The 21,068-nt window shown below is 38.5% G+C and overlaps 1 protein-coding gene across 1 annotated transcript in view; it reads right to left on the bottom strand.

The window, feature by feature from the left end:
• FOCAD (focadhesin) overlaps positions 1 to 21,068 on the bottom strand; it is a 273,674-nt gene that overhangs the window by 193,474 nt on the left and 59,132 nt on the right. Inside the window, exons 6-8 of the mRNA XM_006098123.3 lie at positions 10,815 to 10,916; positions 6,836 to 7,040; positions 3,452 to 3,658 (exon numbers count right to left, since the gene is read on the bottom strand). Of these exons, the coding sequence (XP_006098185.1) occupies positions 3,452 to 3,658; positions 6,836 to 7,040; positions 10,815 to 10,916 (514 nt within the window). The remainder of the gene's footprint in view (positions 1 to 3,451; positions 3,659 to 6,835; positions 7,041 to 10,814; positions 10,917 to 21,068) is intronic.

Here is a 21,068-nt window from a genome sequence, read left to right as displayed (position 1 = left end):
AGACTCCTATAGAAGTCAGGACAGTCAGGACAGAGGAGGTTGTGATTAGGACTAGGCTTGTGGGAAACTTCTGTGGTGGCTAAAAAAGTTCAATCTGTGCGATGCTTACTAGGGTGTTTGCCTTATATGCAAATATATATATATATATATATATATATATATATATATATATATATATATATATATATATCACCTGAGGCCTAGTTTAAAATACAGATGCTTAAGCCTCACTCAGCCCTGCTAATTCAATTTCTCTAGGGGCAGGCCCCAGGCATTTGCATTTTAATAAACTCTGCCTAGTGATTTTTATGCACACTAGCTTGTAAGCTTCACAAACCTTGTCTGTTTTTCCCTAATTATTTGTAGCAAAGTGTTTGCCACAGAAGATGCTTACTAAATATATGCTAAATGCATAGTGTGGGGAGGGGCAGATATACAATAAGATTGTCAGAGGAAGATAGTAAAAAGACTAAACTCTATAATTATAATTGATAATCATGTCACTATGCAAATGAATCTAGTACAAACACAAAGGAACAATATGAGGTACAGTTAAAAACACACAACTCTTGGTAATTTAGCTATATAATATTTACCCATAAAATATTATCTGTCTATATTTTTCTATATATTATGTATTATATACCCAATAGGTAGAAGCATATATAAATATTATGTAGATATATAATATAGATATAATTATACATCTGAGGGGATTTGATATGATTTTTATCATAGTATGTATTTATCTATATATATATAAAAGAGTAATATGCAAATTGACCAAACAGTGGAACAACCCGAATGACCGGTTGACCAGTCGCTATGAGGCGCACTGACCACCTCTCAGTCCCTCCCTCTGGCCAGCAGGCTCCGATCCCCCGATGGGGAGCGGGAAACTGGGGTGAGTGGCAGCGGGGGGTGGGGCCGGCTGCCAGCAGCTGGGGAAGATGGCTCTGATCACAGGCCAGGCCTAGGGACCGTACCTGACACGAATTTCGTGCGCTGGGCCTCTAGTTAATATATAATAGGTATTACATAATACATGACAGATATATATTACTGTATATTGTCAATGCACATCACTACTATACATAACATAAATATATTATACTAGAGGCCTGGCGCATGAACTTTGTGCACGGGTAGGGTCCCTAGGCCTGGCCTGCGATCAGGCCAATCTTCACCGGCTGCTGACAGCTGGTCCCTTCCCCCACTGCCGCTGCTGCAGCCCACCCTCTGTGTGTGGGGCAACCGGCGGGGCGATCAGGGCCCCGCTTGCACCTGCCTTGGCCTGGCACCGCCGGCGTCCACCACCACCCACCCCTGATTCCCCATTCCCCATCAGGCGATAGGAGCCTGCCAGCTAGGGGGAGGGACCAAGAGGTTGGCCGGCAGGCCCCAATTGGGCGATTGGGGCCTGCAGGCTGCGGGCAGCTCCTACATTGAGCATCTGCACCCTGGCAGTCAGTGTGTGTCATAGTGACCGGTCGTTCTGCCATCTGGTCAATTTGCATATTATGCTTTTATATATATAGATAGATAATAGTATATAAAAATAGTATTATCTAGAGTCCAAACATAGAAACCATTCTAACCACAAGATTGTCAAATTGACCAATGAATTACTTGAGTCTTCATCTTTCACCAAAACACATTCACTCCCTCCATTTCCTTGCCTGCCATTCACTCCTTTAATCCAATTTGCTCCTACCACCACCACTGCACTGACACTGCTTCTTTTTACTGTGGACAATAAACTTCCTCCTGCTGCATCATAAGAGTAACTACTTTTCTAATCTTACTTCACATCCTCTCTCCATGACAATGCTGACCATTCCCCTTTTTAAGAGATTCCTGTCCTTGATTTTCATGTCACCTGTCTCTTCTGCCTGTCATACAACCTTCTGCCATACTTTCCCAGACTCCTCTATCAGTACACTCCAAATATCAACAGTCCCTGCAGTTCCAACCCAAGCCCTGTCATGCAACCCCATAGTTAAAATTTAAAACTCTCCTTCTAAAGTAAATGTCTACAAATCTATACCTTTAGCTTAGGCTTCTATCCTGACTTTCAAAACTATACAGCCAACTGTTTATGATCCATACATACTAGTACATTAAACCAAGCAAATCTCAAAACAAAGTTGCCATTTTCCTTCTAACATCAACTACCACTTCCAAAAGTGAAGGATACTATCCAGTTGTCCAAAATAGAAAACTAAAAATCTACCAAGGGCCCTCTCCTTGACCATCTAGTCACCACAAAGCCCTATTGGTTTCATCTCCTATATTTTTATTTTCCCATCTTCATTTCCCTAATTAGCCCCTTGCTATAAACCAGATTGTGTCCTTCTCACCCCAAATTCACATGCTAAAGCCCTACCTGCCAATGCAATAGTTGTTGAGTAAAGAAGCAATTAAAGTTAAACCAAATCACAAGAGCGGAGCCCTATTCTAGGAGGATTAGTGTCCTTATAGGAAGGAACAATAGAGAGCTCACTCCTGCTCTCTCTCTAGCATGTGAGGACACAGCAGTTGTCCACAAGCCAGGAAGACAGACAGCCCTTGCTAGGAATCAAGTCAGCCAACACCCTGATCTTGGACTTCCTCGTCTCTAGAACTGCAAGAAAAAAATGCTGTTGATTAAGCCACCCAGTCAATGATACTTTCTTACGGCAGCCCTAGCAGTCTAAGACATCCCTCCTCATTTCCTGCCCCTGTGTTACCCTGTTCTAAACCCTCCTCCACTCTACCATCAGAATAACCTTCCACACACAAAATAGCAGGGCACCTCTCTGCTAAAAGGTCTTCAATAGCATGCCATTACCTAGAAGATAAAATGCGAACTCAACTCTGGGCCTTATCTCCTATACCTTGACCCTTCAACAATACTCAACACCTTCTCGTTTTCTGAGCAGGCCATGCCGGCCTGCTCTCTCATGCTTCTGTGCCTGGGCACATGCTGTTCCTGCAGCCGGAATGCCTTCCAGCCTCTGGTGTGAACCAGGCCAACTCCTATGCAGACTTCTCACATCTGAACTCATACCCTACTTTCCTTAACTGTGCCCTTTCAATATAGCAAAGCATTTACCTTATTGTATTGTAATTGTTTATTTACATGTTTAAGTCCCTTGAGGTCACGGAATGTACCTTTTCATCTATGTATTCTATAGGGTCTGGCATGTAATAAATGTTGATTACTTGTGTCCTACGTAAGTAAATGGAAAAGTGATTGAGTGGCAGATGCTTAACTGATGCTCTAAAGAGTATTTAATGATTCCTTTTTATAATAAATGATATTAGTAGTTGTACATTAGTAGTATGATCTAATCATATGACAGCAACACACCTTTGATATGATAAAGTATAAGTACACAATCACCCAGCTCCTTTATATAAAACCCACTTAAGTGATAACTGACTCATTAAAATGTCTTACTGTCCTTACCTCCTTCAGCAGTTCAACACTACGCTCCAAAAGGCAGATTAAAGATGAGCATTCCCCAGTTATCTTCAAGCTGACTTCACAGACACACAGCAGCTGAAGGGTCAGCTGGGTAAGCTGAATTTTCCAGAAACCAGGGTGACGCGAAAGGCTTAAATATACTTCCTCGATAAACAGCATCACTTCTGTTGTCTGTATCAAATCCTTTATCTGTTTTTAAAAGTCGTTATATAACGTTACAATAAAGTACAAACCAAAGAATAATTTTAAACTACACAATAAACATTAACAATAGAATATTTTCCCCTTAAACTTATAAAGTCTTAAGGAGATGCAGAAATGTACAGAACTCATATGGGATTAAACTCTGCACCTCTGCCTTTTCCATGTGTCACTGAACAAAATAATTGCTATTGTTTTTATTACTGCTGCCTGGCACCAATTGTTTTCATTTATTTTCCTAACTTCTCTGAGTGCAGATTTAAGACAAATTACATGACAGTGCCAACATCTTAAAGGAAATTAAAGTTGGTTTTGAGCTCTCCAAATGAACTCTCCTTTCTACAATTGCAACATAATTACCTGATAGTAAAGGGCTAGTTATTCTAATTCACTGTAAGTTCTTCATCTGCTAGGTATTTGCTCAGAACACCTTAACTGGGAGCATCATTTCCACACTCCACAGGCGTGAGGAAAGACCATGTTCAAATGGCAGAGTATCCTCTCCACAGGCTAATGTGTCAGATAGGAAAGGCTTGGATGCTCTTGAAAAATCTCAATTCAATTCAAGGCCAGCTGTTCTGATCACAATTCTGGAGTCGGCATTAAGGATATGGTCCTGCTAGCAGACACACTGGCATTTCCCAGAGATTAGGCTACAAACAATGAACCATCTGCTTCAATCAGGAGCCTGTGTCTGTTAAATTCATCAACAGGAAAGCCTACAGTTGACCAGCTGTACCTTTCACCAGTCGTTACCATCATAATAACCCCAAGTTATACACAGAGAGAAAAATTAATTCCTAGCAAACAAGAGAAAAAAGATATTATAAGATCTAGTGGGAGGAGATAGTCCAAAATACCAAGTTATAAAAAAATAAATGTAAAAGGTTCAGTAAATTATTTTTGCTCTTTTGCAAATATAGAGTAGGAGAGGCAAAAGGCCACCAAAAAAAGGAAGGGATTTAAAATTAAGTAAAGCCTCATGTCTGACATTTCCTTGAATGCATTTTTTTGGGTGCATAACTGAAATTTTCCATAGTAAAAAAGTTTTTGAAAGCAACCTCAGCAAGTTAGCATTAAAGGCTCTCTAATCGTTATCGTTACCAAAATTCTTAACAAGAAAAATTTTGAAGTAGAAATAGATCATGTGCAATGGCAACATGTGTGACAAGAGTCACAATTAAAAAGAAAGAACTGCTAGGACCAAAGTCAGCAGTAAAGCTTAAGACAGGTAAGTCCCAATAAGAAAATATAAATTGAAGGGCAACTGGCATGAGAAGCAAAGGAAAGAGGAGTTCCACTGACCGCGCTCTGATCATAGGCCGGTAGGGTGGCATGGCTATTTCTAAAAAAAAATTAATTAATGTGATTCTCTGCAGGTGCTCAGTACTGTATTCAGCACTAAGAGGAACGTTTCATAGTAACACAATCTGAGCGCCAATAAACTAGGGAATTCCTGCCATAGGACAGTGAAGTCTGGAAACCATTTCATATGGAGAAATAAAGAAATGGATGAAGGAAAGAAAGGAGGAAGAGAGGGAAAGGAGGGAAGGATGGAAGGGGGAAAAGGAAGGCAGAGAAAAACAACACAACATAGGATGCAGATGAGCTTTTGAAAAAGCTTGTTGTTTTTTTTTCTGAGAAAAATTGTGACTAATGAGTAAAGTCCTGGGAAAATGCAGGTAAATTAGAAGAAGTACTTGCTGGAAGGAAGGAAGGAAGGAAGGAAGGAAGGAAGGAAGGAAGGAAGGAAGGAAGGAAGGAAGGGTTTCCTTGCAAAATAGCATGCTTCCTGTCACTAAAATATTTCACATTCATGGGATGGTTGTCTTTTAAAGAGTATAAGAAATGCCTGTAATCAGTGGGAACATGGATTACATTGCTGCTAAAATCCTTCCTAACGTTCAGATTCCTCATTCTAAAAAAGCCAATATGTTCAGTGTTTATGTTGCTAGTTCCATATGTTTCAAATGGTGTATCCTTTTTTTCTCCTCATCTATCTCAACTATATTAACAAGTTTCATATTCCCAGAAATGTTCCACAGAGTTCACTTCGAATAAGTATTTAGGCTTGTCAATATAGGCTCATGAAGATGAAGACCAACACCTATCCAAGAGCAGAGAGCAGGGTAACGCAAACAAGGTGTGACAGAGTGTACCCTAGTTCAAGATGTTCACCACATTGCTTACTGCCCACACAAAACAAAGGCTTGGGAAAAGCCACAGGAGAATTCCTGTTAATTCCCTTTGCTCTGCCTTGATCACAGAAAGGCCAATTTCTGAGTCACAAAGGCAAGAGTCGCTCTCATCATTCCTTGTTAACACAACTTAAAACAGGTCATCTGTGACCGCAAGTGATCACTTTGAAAAATATTCTCTCCATCCACTAAGCCGCATGGTGCTCAGATGCTAGGCAAAGGACAAACCCCAATGATGGGACAGGATGGCCTGAGATATGAACCACTACACTAAAATCACAACACACTGGCAACTGCAGTTTTTGGTGTGTTTTTTTGTTTTTGTTTTTTTTAATCTGCAGTTATAGAGATATTAGCTCATATTTATCTCTCCCCTGAACTCCCTAGGCGTTTTATCCATACCTCTGTTAAACATCTTTCATCCATCTACTCTGAATTATGAAAATTTATATACTTGGTTTAACTCCCTGACTGGACCCTGGGCTTCTCCAAAGCAGGACCCGTCAGGGCCTCGCACATGTTGTACGGGGACACGTGGAAACGGAAACCAAGCCAGCACTGGGCCGTCAGCCCTGGGTCCCAGGGCTCTGTCTGCCCCGAGATACACCTTTTTCTAATCTGCACCAAGAGATCTTTTTTATTTTTCTGATAACTCGCTTAGTCTCTTGCACAAGAGAAATTCCACTCAAGATTCTTTTTCCAGAGAAGCCTTTCTGAAGCAAAGGAAAGTTTTCACTCCTACTAATCCTAACATGGAGTGTGCTGATTTACATATCTGTGAATTTAGTTAACATTGTATACATCAGCCTTAAATCTAGATTTGGTTCCTTCATCCTTGCCAAAAGCCTGCAAGCTTTTCCAGAGCTGGGACTGTGCCTGAGTTTGCCAAGTCACAGGGGTTCTACTTTACACGTGACGATGCCAATGGGCACGTGCTGATGCTCCTGGGGAGGAGGAAAGGCCTTACCTGCAAGCAGGGGACCATGTCACAACACAGCTGAAGGATCTGCTGCTCCAGTGTCGATGGCTGTTCTTTGTCACAGAGAACCCGGGGTTGAAGGAGGACCTTCAGCAGGGCTAGTCTGAGGTTAGCATATTCTTGCAACTGGGATGGCTCACAATACAGATACCAGAGAAATGGTGCCATTATTTGGACGCATGAAGCTTCTGACCTGGAAATCATGTGACACAAAAGCCAGTCACAGAGTATCAAGCAAGTAAGTGTCCGAGTATCAACTAATGGCTCTGGACCTATCATGAACTGTGTTAGCAAGTGTAACTACTTTTTATGATTCTTCTATTCCACCATGACCTGCCTATACCCTCACCAAACAGTTCCTTGTGCGCTGGAGAAAATGACAACCCCCGGAGACCATAAGCTGCTGGCCAGAACTAAGGGTCTCTACGTGCACCCTAGAATGGCATCTACATCTCACCCTAGAATAGCATCTGCATTTCACACTAGAATAGCATCTGTATCTCACACAACATCTCCAGCATCTGTCTTTGGTGAACAGCAGAATCATCTGAGAACCTTTCAAGAATTATAGATGTCAAGACCCATTTTCCAGGAATATAATCCAGGCATGCATTTTCAGAAAAACTGTGTACATGAGGTTCTATATACAACAAAGCCACAGAGACAACACAAGAAGATTATAAGCTAATATTTACTCGTTAACAGGGTGTGCAAGTAACTGCACCTTATGCCTTTAAGGTCATTTGATCCTCACTACAAAATTATAAAATAAAATAAAATAAAATAAAATAAAATAAAATAAAATAATAAAATAAATAAAATAAAATAAAATAAAATATTATACCCCAATTATGCAGAAACTGAGGCAGAAGGAAGTGAAGTAACCTGCCAAGTCCCTCCTTGTAAGCTATTCCTATGCAGAGGAGGAAGGCAAACATTACCAATCTTTTGTATCATTAGATTTCAATATATCCCAATAACTCCAAGTCCAAAGTTACTAAAATGCCAAAATGACCTTTTAAATGTAAAATTTCATCATGTCATTAACTAGCTTGAAAGAGTTTACCCTTAAAATATTTCGTCCCATTCATAAACCCTCCATAGTTTTGCTTCTGCTTATCTTTCCAGCCTCCTTTCTGGCTCTTCTCCACTCTCCACTGAATCTCCCATGTAGTCATCCAGGCTTCTTTCTCCCTTGCTATTCCCTCTGCCTGTAATACTGTCCCCTTTCTCCCTTTCCTGTTCCTTCCTCTGCCCAATTTCTATCATCTTTCAGTTCTCTCCTTTAAAATGACTTCCTGAGCGCCTTCCCTGACACCTAACCTGGGTCGGAGCCTTATTATCTGCTTCCAACGGACAATGACTTTATCACTATTATTCAATACCTTTATCCCTTGCAAGACTATAAGCCAAATGAGGGCATGGACCATGGATTTCTGTTTACTTCTGTATAACCAATAACTGTACACAGTAGGCCTTCAAAGAGATGCTCAGTCGATCATTAAATTAACTGATTCAGTTACACTAAATTTAGAGTAGTTTTACAATGTGCATATATATCAATTAAAATTTTAATGTTTTTCAAATTTATTATACATAAAAAAGTACTAGATACAAAGATAAACCAGGCATTATCTATTCTTAAGAAGCATAGAATCTAATAGGGGCAATCAGCTTTGTTCCTGAACTAGAGTATAGAAAGTGAAAATCGCTAAAAGAAAGGTATGCTGCATGAAGGAAATACTATGATTGACAATGTAACTCTATAACATTATAAATTCCACAGCAATGTGATTTCAAAACATCATTAACATTAATAATCTTAAGTTATCAAATTGATAAGATTTAATTAATTTATTCATTTATTTATTCACTTTGCAAAATGTACTGAATACCATACCATTCATTCTTCTATGTGCTAGAAACAAAACAAAAAAAACCAGATTAGATTCTTGCTCTAATGGAACTCACAGTCTGGAGGTTAATTTTTTTCCCTCAAGAGCAAAAATACTTATACAATCTACAAAAAAAAAATCCACAAAAGGACTTTTTTGAGTTAATAATTATTACTGAAACATATTTCTTTATCAAACCATCCACTTTAGGAAACTAAAAACAGCTTCGTAGATCAAGCAAGCAGATGATGTATTATGAGTTAGACTACGAAGCACAGGTTTCCAAAAAAGAGATTTAAGAAACATTGTCTCCCCATCTCTCTCTCTAATAATGTGTCCCCCACAGAATAAATACTCTCCAGGTGTCAAGAACATCCACAAATAGCTTATCAGTTTTCTCCCACTTTGAGATGCTGAAGGTGAAATGCAAGGTTCATATACAAAAATATATTTCCAAGATGCTGTCATTATTTGACATCAGAAGCATAATGTTGAACTTTCTTAAGGACAATACACTATTATGCATTTAAAACTCTTCTTGGCTTAATCCGTCCTGATTTTATATATTGCATTACCTATGTGGTATCTAATGATTAACTATCACTTCAGTACACATGTATGAGATTACCAGGGCTCAAGGAGAAAAGGGAAATAATAAAACATAACCTGAAATCCCAAAGTGATCAAGGATGTTTAAAAATGTCATCAAGTGTATCTACATATACATCTTCAATCTTTCTGTTTACCACTAAGGGAGAAGTGGCGGGGAAAGGCCTGCAGTGAGAGTCCAACGCTGAGGCTTCCAGCCCCGCTCCACCATTAACTTGCCATGTGACCTGAGCAAGTCATTTACTATTGCTCTCCTCAGTTCCCTCGGCTGGAAAATATGTTAGACGAAAGTATCCTGGTCTAGGGACCATGACATCAATGTCAATTTATGCAATTCTCAGTTCCATGAAGGTGAAGTTTTTAACATCACAAGGCCTTCTATAAATGAATGCTTAACTTAGTTATAAAATAATGCCCCCACCCTGGCTGGTGGCTCAGTTGGTTGGAGCATCACCCCATACATGGAGAGGTCATGGGTCTGATTCCCAGTCAGGGCACATACCGAGGTTGTGGTTCAATCCCTGGTTGGGGCACATGTGAGAGGCAACTGATCAATGTTTCACTCTCACATCAATGTTTCTCTCTCTCCCGCTCCTCACTCCCTTTCTCTCTCTCTAAAAATCAATAAAAGCATGTCCTAGTGTGAGGATTAATATATATATATGGTGTCCCCCCCAAAAATGTATATACACACTTTGAGTAATTATAAAGGCAGTGTTTACTAAAATACATTTCGTTTTCAAAATTGAGCTATCAGCTGTTAAAATGTGTATACATTTTGTGGGACACCCTGTAAAAAAAAAAATATATATATATATAGTATATATAAAATAATACATATATATCTTCTAAATGTATTATGTATGGCGTATCAAAGCTTTATGCCCTATTTTATATTATCGCTAGGAAAAAGTAGTTGACATGTTATTTTGCTTTATATTAATTGTTTAACACAACTATTAAAATGATTTATCATTAGCCTAGCTGGTGTGGCTCAGTGATTGAGTGCCAATCTATGAACCAGGTCGATTCCCAGTCAGGGCTCAATCACAGTGGGGGGGCATGCAGGAGGCAGCTGATCAATGATTCTAATCATTGATGCTTCTATCTCTCTCTCCCTCTCCCTTCCGCTATGAAATCAATAAAAATATTTTTAAAAAATGATTTATCATTTAAAAAAATTTAAAAATCGTAGTAGTTTACTGACTATCTCTAGTCAACTTTCCTAAATAACCAATGCTTAACTTCTTTGATAATAGCTGCTCTCATATTTAAAATTTGAACAATCAAGAAATATGGTAGGTTTTTGTTTTACTCTTAAAAAGAAAATATTAAACTTCATATGCTCAAAGACTTTTCTTCAGGAGAAGACACTGTAGTCAAAGCAGCTTAAAAAAGAAAAAGCCAAGTTCTAAAATTAGCATACCCCACTCCGTCGCCCTCGCTATTTCACTTCACATTACCTTTCAGGGCATTGCTGGAAAAAAGCTGTCAGCTGCCGCAAAAGCACGGGCCAGCAATCAGGTCTGTGCTCGAGCACAGTGATCAAAGGCTGAGGATGATTTCTGAAAAACACAGGAAGTCACATTGGAAACTGTCATTTCGGGACTCAATATCCAAATATAGCAGGAAAAAAAAAAGCCAATGCCATCTAGAGATTTTTTGCAGAATTCATAATTGCCACAAACTCTCATTTGCTGCATTGTTGCAGAGTTGGTTCATTAGAACTGACATTTTTTTTTTCCCTTTAAGCTGTTTTGCAGAAAAGAGAATAAACCCAGAGAGTCTGAGAGACCCGAATCTGAGAACGGACTCTGCCACTTAACAGCTCTCTGGCCGACCAAGCTCCTGGCCCAGCAGCTGTCTCCTCTCCATCCCTGATGCCTTCACTCCTGAAAGTCATGCCTCCCCTCCTGCTGCTCTTTCCAAACCTGAACGGTTCCATTTTTCTCTAACATTGCCCCGACTCCTAAGCACGGTCTCTCCTCCATTCCCACTCCCCGCACCAATCCTCTCAGGGCATGGCTCTGCGTTTCCCCCAGCATATTTAAGAAGAGGAAGAAGAAAATATTTCTCCCATCTCAAACAACAAAGTGTTTAAACTGAAAATGCTGGAAATTTCTCTTGAATGAGGATGAATCTTTTTTATTTGGGCTATGTGCATGAAGATACCTAGAAATATAAATGTAAACATGTATATATAAATATGTATATCATAAAATCTGAAATCTAAAGTATTTTTATAATATATGTTTTATTGATTTTTTACAGAGAGGAAGGGAGAGGGATAGAGAATTAGAAACATCGATGAGAGAGAAACATCGATCAGCTGCCTCCTGCACACTCCCCACTGGGGATGTGCCCGCAACCAAGGTACATGCCCTTGACCGGAATCGAACCTGGGACCCTTCAGTCCACAGGCCAATGCTCTATCCACTGAGCCAAACTGGGTAGGGCTAAAGTACTCTTAAGAAAAAAAGAAGCACAAGTTATTTTAAATAGTTCAAAAAGTCTACTAGAAACTGTAAATTCATTATATTTTTTTAACTATGAAGCATTATACAATGTTTTAGTTATTATGGATGTGGCTTCTTCCAAAAATTTGTTTTAAATAAAATGTAAATGCTGTCCTGGCCAGTGTTCTCAGTGATTAGAGCATCGGCCCAAGCACCAAAGGATCTTGGGTTTGATTCCTGGTCAAGGGCACAGACCTAGGCTGCAGGTTTGATCTCCAGCCCAGTTACGGTGTGTGTAGGAGGCAACCAATTGATGTGCCTCTCTCACATTAATGTTTCTCTTTCTCTCTCCCCCTCCCTCCTTCCCTCCCACTCTAAAAAAATCAATGAAAAAATGTCCTCAGTGAGGATTAACCACAAATAATGTAAAAGCTCATTATAAATTTAAAAATACAGAAATATCCATCTTAAGAAAAGAACAAGCAGACTAGTTACCGAAATGATGTAAGAATGTGCGATCACCTTACCAGCAATATCAGTATCACCTGGGAATTATCAGAAATGTAAAGAAATTCTCAGCTCCAGCCCAGACCTAACAGCCCTCCAGACAGTTCTGATGCACTGCCATGAGGCAGTGGTTCTTAACCCTGGTCTGCAAGGCAGATGCATCTGTGGAGCTCTTTACAAAATACCAAAGTCTAGGTCTCAATTACACTGAGGTTGCCAGGAGTGGAGCCCAGGCATCAGCCATTGTTAAAAACTCTTCTAGCAATTCTCATGTGTTGCCAGGGTTGATAACCACTGCAAGTGAAGCACCACAGAAGAGGAAAGGTTGTTAGGAGTTAGAAAGTTTTCTGATTTTTGTTTTCTCTCTTCAACAGGAAAGTATGTCGCTTCCATCACATTGAAACACTCCTCTTAAACACCTCTCTGACACTACTACACAGTTTCTGGGAATTACAACACCATCTCCTTCTTTTCTCCTCAACCTCACCTAATCTATCACGCACTAACTTCTCTGGCTGGCTGCGTGTTTTGCTAAAGCACAGGCTATTTCTGACTGATCAGATTACTGCCATTATAAGGGATCACTCCAAGCAATTTTTTTATGCCAAAACTCAAATCATATAAAAATCACTTTTCCAAATTCCAAACTCTTTGGCAGTTAAACCTACCTAGAACTTGCTTCTACTATGGTTGTCACAGATATTAAGTAACAAATGTAACAAATCCTAAAAGCGTCTCAGGTACGTATCATTGACCAAACTCCTTAGATTAAGAGTTCAATAGGTCATGTTCAAGTAAACATCAGTAAAAAGATCAGAACAGCAACTGCAATTATTTTATCTATGGCTTTTCCTTCTGACAAGCATCAGATATAATCACCACTAATCCTCCTGTCAGTGGGGACATTTATAACTATTTAAAAAGAAAATCCAACAAGTCACCACATAGTTTTTGGGTGATTTATAAAGCACTGAAGTGCTTTTAATAATACTCTTCCAAGTCCTTCATTACCCCTTCCCACTCCTCAACCCCTAAAAACATTAAGGATCTATCTCCTTTTTAAAAGTTAGTTTTGTCCAAATTAAATCAGGTCAACAGAAATAAGAGACACGAAGCTTTAGGTCGGATTATAAACGATGCACACATGGCAGAAAACTCGGCTGTAACTCAGCTTCTACTTCACTGGGATTGTGAGAACCACCATCTAGCAACTCTAGCTTTGCTGCTTGAAGCTGGAGTCCAGCTTTGCTAGCTGACGAATTCTACAAATTCTACTTAGTATCTCAGACTTAAACTCTAAAGATAAGATTAAATAGAATATAGCAGGATAAGGATTGTCAGATTAATTATTAATTTAGACATCTGGATAATTAACTTTTTCACAGAAATGATTATGTCAGATCTAAGTGGAAATATGGTAGGAAACATACAATATTGATTTCAAGAAAATGAAAACCTTAAGGGAGAAGTAAAGTCCAAAATAAGAACAATGAATCTTCCTGTTAACATTTGATTACTAAATATTATCTATTTCAACAGGTACAACAAACCTAAATTAATCATAATTGCAAAAACTTTGTTTTAATATGTTAAGCATAATGAAGCAAAGATAAATTGGTATGTAAATATATATATATGAGGCCTTATGCTTAAGTTTTAGGGTGGATGCATTTTCTAATTCAGTATATTTTATCGTGCACCTGCCATATGTAAGGGTTTCTCAATCTTGGCAGTGCTGACATGTGGGTCAGACAATTCTCTGTTATGGGGGTTGTCGAATGAACTCTATGTTTAGCAGCATTCCTGGCCTCTCCCCTCCGGATGCTAATAGCATGCACCCTACTCATGATGATCAAAATGTCCCCAGACATACCAAATGTCATCAGGGGGGCAAAACTGCCCCTGGGTAAGAGCCACTCCACTAGGCAAAATGACAAGCACTATGAGAGGCACAGAGCCGATTAGAACATCGTACCAGCCTGAGTCATTGAAAAAAACAAAAAACTATGATTTCATCTGCACCCTTCTTCGCACTGAACCAAAAGCAATCAATCAATTATGCTCGAAATTGTAAGTTTCTTATAAAAATATAGTCATCAAATATTAACAGTAGGTAAGAGAAATTAAAATGGAAAACTGTACAATTATGCCTCTGCAAAATATAGAATCATTTTCCAAAATAAATAAAGCAGCATTAAATAATGTACATACTAATTTGGATATGACAGAAAATAGTTATTTTCCTATTTAAAATATTGTAATTTAAGCATTTAAAATGTCAGAAGGCTAAGTATAGTTCACTCTTGATGTATTCAAGGACTGATTATGAAATTTATGGATTATTCAAGAGTTTTCTTTCTTCCTCTCACTCAGTGCTTGTTAGCCATTCTATTTCTTTCAAGAACATATAACTGAGAAAGGTCAAGGTACATGAAGGATCCACAATTTAAACAAGTCAGCTTTGCTCTTTATTAGAAGCAAGGTTGATCACAAAAGAAATAATGTGGCACAAAAAAACACCAAAACAAAACCTGGGTTATGCCTTAAAACTTCAATTATCCCCAAACCTGCTATTCAAGTTATAGAGTAAGTTGACTACAATACTTCATTCAAAATAATAGATGGGTTGACCATACAATCAACCTCATCACTTGTATAGCTTATTGTCTGCCACTGTTTTACAAGTTTTGAAAAACAAACACAAATGTGGGGCACTGTCATCATCGTTATTTATATAAGCAGTGTCTACATAGTATCATCAAAAGTATTTACTGTTGTACTGCCACTCCCATATCTCAGAAAGGAAAAAAAAAACTAGAAGTAGAGAGGTGAGGTGAAATAATAGTGGGAAAGCATTGAACTAAGAGTCAATCTCCAAATTTACATTCTGGCTCTGCAACAAATCATGTGATCTCAGGCTAGAGAATTAACCTTCCTTGGGGCAGTTTATCTGTAAAATGAGGAAATCAGACTAAGTACCTTCTGCTGCTAAAGTTATATAACCCAAGCCACCCATTAAAGCCCTAACCTTCACACCGCTCAGAACTAGAGGTGAACCAACCCTGTGAAAGCAGAAGCAGTGAGTGACGATGGCTCTCAGCTATTAATAATTCGATGCCAAGCTTAAATGGCTCTAAGAACAATGTCTATTAAAATCTGAGACCTCAAAAAAGAGGTCTCCTATTTTTATCTCATCATCTTATATTTTTTATTTCAGAGAGAAGTGCTGTGTCCAGAAAGAGCCCACAGAAATTTTTAAATCAGAATTTTCTAACTCTTGAGACATCCAATAGATTCTGCTTTCTTCTGAGAAAGACATTGTTTCTAAAGATCAAAATCAATACAAACCAGGCAACCAGGTCACCCTTCATTGGCCTTTAGTGCCTCTAATCTCTCCCTCACTGTGCATTGTTGTGGGTTTTTTTCCTACCGTAGAGCAACCGATGTGTTGTACGTTCTCCGGCACTTCCCTCTTTCATAATTTGTAAATGTTTTAATTGCTATTTGAAATAAAGTATTTACCATAGTACCTAGCACACAGAATACTCCACAAATGGGGTACTATTAGATTGTCATGCAGGTAGGTTTGTATCTTAAACTAGAGCATAGGCAGCTTGAAAGCTGGATCTATGTCTTATGTTTTTTATGTTTCCCTTTCAGTGCCAAAGGCACATCTAGAATAAATGTAACACACACACACACACACACACACACACACACACACACACACACTCCCCCCAAATAACCTTTTTAAACTCTTTGACTGGATCAGTTTCATAGTCCAGGAGCTCAGACGGAAAAAGCACAAGAAGCAGGCAGAATTTGGTACCTGATACTTCAAAATATTTTCAACGACACATATTAATACGTGCATCTTAACAGAATGGAGTGGGGGGAGGAAGGATCAATTCCTGGTTCCACTAGACCAGGACAGAGGCAATGGTAAACTAAGGCGTGTAACTAGATTCATCTTTCCAAGCGTAAGTACATCCATCCTAACAGAAAAGAGTAAAAAAAAAAATTAGTCTTGTGGAGGGCAAGTCAAAAAGTTATTTGTAACCTTTAGGTCACCTCAACCTTTCTGCTCCGTCTCTGAATGGAGGAAAGCCAGGATTTGATTTACATCATAAATTCCATGACAGACAGGGATCGCCTTTTCTGTGTGAGGAAGCAATGCCTGCAGTCACGGGCATTGTCATGTACGCAGCTGTGACCTGGCGCTTTCAGAAGCAGAGCGCAGCACTTACTACATCAAACATGCATTTTAAAAGCATTTCTCTACCTGCTCTGAATTTTTATTTGAAAGCACTAGTTAGAAGCCAAGAAGGAATTTTTTTTTTAAAAAAAAAAAAAAGCTCTGCAGATTTTAAGTTTAAAAATGAATACTAAAAATCATGGTGAAAATTCCAAAATGAATATTACTATAAAAAAGAACATTAAATAATAATTGTGACTCGTTATATATCCTATAGTGTTTTAGGATGAAAGCATTTTATCCTGTCCACACAAGCTCCCAGAAAAAGGAAGACTTGGAGCAAAAATTATTTTGACATTTGACAAATTATTTTTGACCGATAAGGCAAATAGGGAGACTATAACATTTCTTTGAAAATATATATACTTCATTTTACAATGATTCCGCCCTCACACCATCTTTTATAGGATCCCTATTTTGAGAGGCAGGGATTTGTTTAAATAAAATTTATTGCAGTGACATTGGTTAATAAAATTATATAGGCTTCAAGTGTGAAATTCTGTGCTACATAATCTGTATAGAGGCAGGAATATAATGCAAAGGTGTCCGCTAGTGTCACAGTGTAGCACTATTTTAGATGCAGGTGATGGCTGGAGAGAAACATACAAACATTGAGTTAGGGATCCAAAGATTGTATTATTAAATTACATGCCACGATTGCCAAAAATAAAAATAAACTAGAGATAAGATAAATAGGCTAATAAGGCAAACATTATAACATCTTATGGTCTTAAAGACATTTATCAGCAAATTACCATACTAATTTTAAATTAAAAATCCACATTTAGAAGAACTTATAAAGTGTTTTCTAGTGGCAATTACTAACTAGAAGATTGTACAATGTGTGCAGCTTATTCTTTAGGTCTGATTCTAAATCCCAGGTATAAACCCCAGATAATTAGAATCATAAACTGTGAACAACGACTCCCCACGGTGGGAAAGAGAAAAGAAAAGAGTAAATAAAAACATAAGCAAAACATGCAGCTCAAAAGAAAGAATCAAAGTGCAAAGAGGCAGGTGGCCCTTGGAAAGTATCACTGCTATACTTCCCCACTTGTACATACATGTGTGTACATTTTCTAGGGAAAAATACCAAAGTTTTGTGAGATTATCAAGGAAGGTCCTGACCCACCTCCAAAAAAAATGTATCTGTTAAACTAAGCATATCTAAGGGAACTGCTGCAGTTCACTTGTTAAACAAACACTTCCAAAAAACTATAAAGGAAGCATCATTTCCCCTTAAAAAAATAATAAGCTATATACAATGTGTTCTGCCCAGAGACCATGGCACCTTAAGTATTAAAGTTTCTGTAATTTCAGCAAAATATATTAATGTATTCTACTGGCTCTGATCCCTTATGGAAGCTTGATTACATAGTACAAATGATTGAATGATGGTGTCATGCTTACTTTATGCTAAATAAAACCAAACATCTACATCTCAGGGGATCCCTTTAGATAATATGTTCAATTATTGAAATTATCACTGTCCAAAAAAGCAAAATGCTTACCTTGACAACAAAACCATATGATAATCGCTGATAGTCCAGTGGTTCTCAACCTTGGCTGCACATTAGAATCACCTGGGAATCTTGTTAAAATCCCGATTTCTGGGCCTCATCCTCCGGAAATTCTGTTTCTTTGTTACTAATGATGAGGCCCAGGAATCAGGATTTTAACAAGATTCCCAGGTGATTCTAATGTGCAGCCAAAGTTGAGAACCACTGTGATAGTCGATATTTTAGAGCTGCAAGACTCTAAGCAACCTCATTAAGATAGTAAAAGTAATAAGGAAATCTCCATAGAAATGAAAAACAACTATTCTTAAAGACGAAGAGGTTTCTTTTCAGTAACTTATAAAAAGTAGTTTGCCTTCAGAAATAAATGTAAAAGGCAAAACACTAAAAATTCATTGGTAGACATGCAAAAATATTGCAGAATAAATAAAATGTGGTAGTCCGTGCAATGTAATATTATTTAGCCATAAAAAAGAATGAAGTACTAATCATGCTACAACACAGATAGCCCTTGAAGATTATGCTAAGTGGAAGAAGCCAGTCATTAAAGGCCACATATTATATGATTCTATTTATATGAAAGGTCCAGAACAGACAAACCCACAGATAAAAGTAATGTTTTCTAGGGGCTGGGCATATGCAGTATTGGGAATGGGAATGACTGACTGCTAATGGGCATGGTGCTTCTTTGGTGGGGGGGTGGAAATATTCTGGAATCAGAGAGCAATAATAGTTAAACAACTTTGTGGCTATAATAAAAACCGTTCAACTGAACACTTTAAAAGGATGACTTTTATGGAATATTAAATTATCTCTCAATAAAAAAAGACATTAAAGAATATTTCTAACTTAGACACATACTGTTTTAAATTTAGTTAACTTCTTGATTTTAAAAAAAATCATATGCACCATGTGAAGTATACATAATCATAACTTGGATTTCCCTTATAAAGAAAATAAATTCAAATCAGAATCTCATTTATTAGCTCAATATCTGTGTTGAGAGCTTAATTATGTTCATTTTAAAGATGAAGATGTGGAAGGAAAGAAAGTTAAGGGTGTTTTTCTACTCTGTATTATAAAAGGCCAGTGGCCATAACGACCGAACGACTGGTCACCAGGAGGTATGTTGATGGGTCTTGCTTCATGGCAGGTCTGGGGTCCTACAGTGGCAAGGCGGGTCTGGGGTCCCGCGGGATTTCGCGCACTGGGCCTCTAGTGTAATTATAAAATATCATGGCATTAACTGGTAAATGAATGATTTGTCCAGTGATTCCCAAGCCTAATTCTACATCAGAATCCCTTGGAACTTTTTAAAAATATACAAATTCTAGATACTCACACTGGCTCCCGCCCGAGATTTGTAAATGAGAATCTACAGAGGTAGAGCTTTAGAATCTACACATTAAGTGGATTTCCAGGGATCCCTATCATTTCTACTCCTAAAATTTGTCTCTATCTCCACTGTCACCATTAAGTGTGAAGGGACTGGTGGAGTTGGGAAATCATATTAAAATCATCACCGAGAAGACTGGTGGGGGGGCTTGTGAGCTTAATGAGAACCAGGATATTTGCATGGCCTCAAAGTGCCTCACAGATTAGTTATTAGTTACAAGAGGAGAAAGGTAACTATACAATAGAGGAACCAGATATCACCTTAAATGGGTGATCAAAATTAAAATCACCAGTGAAGGCGAGATTTTCTAGGGAAAATCTCACTGTTGTTTAACCAGTGAGGACCTCAGTGCCTGCAGATGTAATATCCTGAGAAGCATCACTTTTATGGTATTCAAAATTGTCAATGTCACAAAAGAGGATGAGAAACAGTTCTAGATTTTAAAAGATTAAATAGAGAACTGGAGGGTGGTGCAATTTGTTGAAAGGTCATTCGATTCCTGGTCAGGGAATATACCTAGGTTGCAGGTTTGATCCCTGGAATGCATGCAGCAGGCAATGGGTCAATGTCCCTCTCTCACATCACATCTCCATCTCCCCCTCTCTCCCACCTATCTTCCCCTCCCTCCCCCTATCGCGCCCCTCCCCGTATTGCATCCCCCTTCTCACATCGCCCCTCCCTAAAAAAAAAAAGTAAAATCAATAAACATATCCTCAGATGGAGGGTTTAAAAAAAACAACTAGAAAGATATGACAACTAAAGGCAACATGTGATCCTACACTAGGTCCTATACACTAGAAAAAGGGGGTATAGAAGGACAAAGGACAAAATTGGCATAGAGACCATATTCTGAAGCATTGTATCAACATTACATTTTCTCAATTTGATAACTGTACTCTGGTAATATAGGAGAATAACTTTGTTCTTAGGAAACACATATTATTGAATACAGTATATGCAATCTACTCCCACATATTCTGAGTTTGTTTTTTCTTTAATCCTCACCCAAGGATATGTTTATAGATTTTAGAGAGAGATGAAGGGGGAAGAGGGAGAGAAAGAGAAGCATCGATGTGAGAGAGAAACATTGATTGGTTGCCTCCTGTATGCGCCCCAGCCAGGGGCACAATCTAGGAATATGCCCTGACTGGGAATTGAACCCACACGTTTTGGTCTACAGGATGATGCTCCAATCAACTAAGCCACCCAGCCAGGGCATGTTTGTGGGGGTTGAAGGGGAGGGAGGGTGTGTGAGGGTGTGTGTGTGTGTGTGTGTGTGTGTGTGTGTATTTACTTATATAGAAAGAATGATAAAGCAGATGTGGCAAAGTGTAAAAGGAACTGATGAATCTGGACAAATGGTATATGAGTATTTTGCTCTGTTCTTGCAACTTTTCAAGACCTTCAGACTATTATTTTAAAATAATAAGCTAAAGAGAAAAATCTTCAGTGAATTTCCATTACTCTCACCCCCCACCCTCCCACCCCCCCACTACTCTTTAAATAAAACCCAAAGTCTTTGCCATGGTCTTATTATATTCTAGGCCACGCCCACCTCTCCAGAGCCTCTAGCTAGGCCTCTCCCT

This window comes from Myotis lucifugus, unplaced genomic scaffold (genome assembly GCF_000147115.1).
Source record: "Myotis lucifugus unplaced genomic scaffold, Myoluc2.0 scaffold_221, whole genome shotgun sequence".
Classification (NCBI taxonomy): domain Eukaryota; kingdom Metazoa; phylum Chordata; class Mammalia; order Chiroptera; family Vespertilionidae; genus Myotis; species Myotis lucifugus.
This window is presented reverse-complemented; position numbering and strand designations above follow the sequence as displayed.